General features: G+C 43.6%; 1 protein-coding gene across 4 annotated transcripts in view; it reads right to left on the bottom strand.

Annotated features, from left to right (window-relative positions):
• The window catches only part of ANKRD17 (ankyrin repeat domain 17), a 200,020-nt gene extending 199,549 nt beyond the window's left edge, over positions 1-471 (bottom strand). For 2 of the 4 annotated variants that reach the window (XM_019516757.1, XM_019516758.1), the window contains exon 1: positions 356-471. In XM_019516757.1, the coding sequence (XP_019372302.1) occupies positions 356-409 (54 nt within the window). In that variant the 5' untranslated portion in view covers positions 410-471. The remainder of the gene's footprint in view (positions 1-355) is intronic. The other 2 variants (XM_019516760.1, XM_019516761.1) reach the window with 1 other exon arrangement.
• Between the last annotated feature and the right edge of the window lie 3,765 nt (positions 472-4,236).

Genomic DNA, 4,236 nt, shown 5'->3' with positions numbered 1-4,236 from the left:
CATAGGAAACTAAACCCTCTGAAAGCTGCTTTGCAGATCCTACCTTCTAATGAGTTAATCTAAAGGTCATGCAGGCATTTTATAGAGTCATAGGCTCCCTCTTTATTCCTCTCTACCGCATACAATTTACAAGACAATTTACAACACTGGTAAACTGCAACTACACTAATTCTCAACAAAATCTGTACTCGGAGCCAATCCTGTCACATCTCGCAGAACAAGGACTGTGTGCCTTGCTTTAATGCCTAACTTCCTCCCCTTCTCTATCCACAGACTAATTCATAAGCAAATTCCAGCAGATCAATGTCTTTGTTCTGGCTTCCTCTTTCGCTGCAGTTTGTAAAAGTAACCCTACCTCAAGAATGTCTTCTAGAACATATGCTTCCATTTCAGTTGCTGTCTCCACCATGTTTTATCAAACTGCCATGTTTCTTACTGCACTATGATTAGATCACTGCCAGCAGGAACACTCCTGTGTGTCAGCAAGGGAACAGGAAATGGAATGTTCTATTACAGCCTGGAGCAGCTGGGCCACTCGCAAGCCAGGCATCTACCAACACCGCAGGGGTGATTCGTTCACAAAGCTCTTTAAAGACACAGCTGCACTGGTACTAGAAACACTCCTGCTAAAAACCCAACCACAGAAAACAATCAGACAACTTTCATTAATAATTACTATTGTAAAGTATTTAAGTTAAGGTGAATTCAACATTTTTAAAACAAGAATTCCGAAGCGTCAGCCTTCCTAGGTTCGTTCACCCGGGACTTGCCATTTTGTGATACATAAATGTATCTGGAGCAAAGGTTTGTAGAATATATGCTGTTGTAGAAAAATGCTTTTACAAGCACAAGTCTCGGGCATACTGACAGAAAGCAACAGGGATGAGTGTCTGATAAAACAGAGAACAAACAGCCACTCCGGTTCATTCCTTAAGTATTAGGAAGTCCTTCCTAACTTCTGATCTGTATAAATTAGCAGAGTAAGCTTCATTCCAGTTTTTGACAGAATGGTCTTTGAAAAACCTATTTAAATCTTGTTTCTCTCAATATTGATTTGGCACTCAACAGTTTCCTATGCATAGGTTACCTTATTGCCTCTTGACAAAATTTCATGCATTTATCCCAGATGGTCTCCCTGCAAGTCTCTCCTACTGAAAATTTTCTCATCTAAATTAACATTTGAACACTGTCCTTTGTAGTCTCAAAGTACCTCACTCTAGAAACTAAGCATAGTCAGTCTGAAGTGAACTCAAACCACCTCCACCCTACAGCACAATTCCCAAAGTGCTCTCTCCTTGGGGTGTGTTATACAGAGATGCTTTAAAAATTGCTGCCCTTTTCTTGGCCAGCTCAGTGCCTACAAAGTCCACTTAAAACCACTGTATCTGGAGGAAAAACATGATTGTTGCCTGGGTCTCGAGATTCTCTGGCCTCTCTTCCATACTCTCTTCCCATTGCTGGAGCACAACATTAAGAGAACCAAATGAAGGTGGCAGATATCCTAGGAGAAACCCAGGACCATGCCAAAAAGAGAAAAAAGGAAATATGAAAAAATTAAATATTGACTAGAGACTACCAGAGCCTAAGAATCTGACTCCACTTGCAAGGAAAGACTGATAAATGACTAATACACACAGGGTTCCTGAATAGCAAACCAAAGAGCCGTCACTAAGTTTTATCTCAATCTACTTCTCATGTCCTATTCCAGTTTTTAGCATCTAATGCTTTGCCTACAAAACTGTATGCCTTTCTGCATGAATTTTATATAAAGGTGCCACACTGCTCTTCCTTCTGCCTAACACCACCACCTCCCTCTCTCCATTCTGGTTCTGTAATAAAACTGACAGGCTGTTGACCCAGGAATTCAAAAAAAATGAATTCATGCTACCAAACACATACTCCCATCATGTTCGTCAAAGAAAGACCGAGAATGTATAAGGGACAGAAAAAGTCAACTTAGTTTTGCCTTATTCCAAGAGTGGCACTAGAGACAGTCAGGGTTTGTGCAATCTGCATATATTAACACTTGCTGTTTATATTATAGAGAGAAATTTCCAAAACAAGAAGTTTGATAAGCCAGTGTTCCCTAGGGTTTATCATTTAGCTGAATTACTGTTTTAAGATTTTATCTTATGTGAACAAAACATTTGGACATTTGCTCTACTTTTTAAGTTGTTGATCAAGACTAGAATTCTAAACACTAGAAAGAAATTACAAAGGGAAATTGGAAAAATTCTTCCATTTTGATATTTTAAAAACAAAACTGGATGTCTTCATAAAAACAGGTCTCTCTCGAGACCCAACAACTCATGCGAGAATGAGTATTTGCTTATGTATTAAAATACCCTCTCCACTAGAGGAATTGGTGGGTGAAATTTTTCACCTGAAGTCAGAAGATATTGAAGTTTGTACAGTATTGCATACTGTATTGACAACCTCCACGCTCACTCCTTTCCACCCACTCGTGTACAACCCCAGTCTCCCCAAGAACCTGCCCGCCCAAAATCTACAAAAATTCCCAACTATTCCCATTTCTCCCCGTACCTTTACTACCATTTTCAAAAAATGCACATAAACCAAGGTCTCAATGTTAAGTAAGCCCCATCCCCCCAACCCTTCTTCCTTGTATAACTCCCGCCTCTCCACTCTCTCTATTCCCCACCCCACAAAAAAAAAAAAAACGGGCAAAGATCCTCTGCATGGGGTTGGCAATGTTTTAGAAAGGAGTACTGCTTTAACAAATTTCAGCTCCAAGCACAGCCCAATTCTAATCTGGCCATGCCTCTGCCACAGCTGAAACTGGAAGCATAGTCACTGCTCCCACTACAATTTTGCCACCTGTTCACCTTGCTGCCTGGTTGCCACATGAGCAAGGACCCTCCATGTCAAAATTTCATAGTTTGTAGAGTCAGGAGGAACCACAAAGGATCATCGTATCTGACCCCCTGCCCCTGGCAGGAAAGAGGACTGAGGTCACATGACCCCAGCAAGGTGACTATTAAGCCTCCTTTTCAAGACCTCCAAATTGGGTGATAGTACCACCTCTCTTGGAAGCCCATTCCAGATTCTGGCCACCCTTACTGTAAAAAAAAATTCTTCCTAATGTCTAACCTGAATCTACTCTCCACTAGTTTACACCCATTATTCCTAGTTACTCCTAGGTGCGCTCTGGTAAATAGCGCATCTCCAATTCCCTGTTGTCCTCCCTTAATAAACTTATAGGCAGCTACGAGGTCTCCCTTCAGACGTCTCTTGTGAAGACTGAAGAGATACAGAACCCTCAACCTCCCCTCATAGGGTCGTTCATGGAGGCCACTAATCATGCAAGGGCCCTCCTCTGAACCCTCTCTAGATTCTCCGTGTCCCTCTTGAAGTGCAGCACCCAAACCTGGGCACAGTAGTCCAACTGCAGCCTGACCAATGCCACATAGAGGGGGCGCATCACCTCCCTCGATCTGTTGGTCATGCATTTGCTAATGCACGACAAGGTGCAATTGGCCTTGTTACACTGCTGGCTCATGTTCACCTTGGAGTCAACTATCACTCCAAGATCCCTCTCAGCCACTGAGCTGCTGAGGAGGTCATCCACCAACCATATAGGCATACTGGGGACTCCTCCTCCCTAGGTGGAGTACCTTACATTTATCTTTGTTGAACTGCATCCTGTTTCATTCTGCCCAATGATCCAACCTGTCCAGATCGGCCTGTATCTGCTCCCTGACCTGGGGCGTGTTAACTTTCCCCCATAACTAGGTATCGTCTGTGAACTTGGAGAGTTCACACCCTTGTCCAAATCACTGATGAAGATATTAACTGACACTGGTCCAAGGACCGAACCCTGCAGGACCCCACTGCCTACCTCCTTCCAGGCCGAGAACAACCCGTCCACCACCACTTTCTGAGTGCGGTCCCTAAGCCAGCTGTCCACCCACCTGCCTGTGTAAGCATCCACAGCCTGTTAGCTTCCCTATGAGAACAGGATGGAAACTGTATTGAAGGCCTTCTTAAAACAGAGGCAGATGACGTCAGCCTCAGCTCTTGTGTCAAGGCAGTGTGCGACTTGGTCATAGTTTCATAGTTTCATAGATTTAGGGTCGGAAGGGACCTAGTAGATCTTCTAGCCCGACCCCCCGCCAGGACGGGAGAACAACAAAAAAACCCCAAAAAGAGAAACGGGACTCAAATGAGTCCAGCCAGGTAGGCATCCAGCCTCTTCTTAAAGACCCCCAGGGTAGG

The sequence above is a fragment of the Gavialis gangeticus genome, unplaced genomic scaffold (genome assembly GCF_001723915.1).
Source record: "Gavialis gangeticus isolate Ggan-Ray unplaced genomic scaffold, GavGan_comp1, whole genome shotgun sequence".
NCBI lineage: Eukaryota > Metazoa > Chordata > Crocodylia > Gavialidae > Gavialis > Gavialis gangeticus.
Note: the sequence above shows the minus strand (reverse complement) of the source record. Positions and strands in the feature narration are given on the sequence as shown.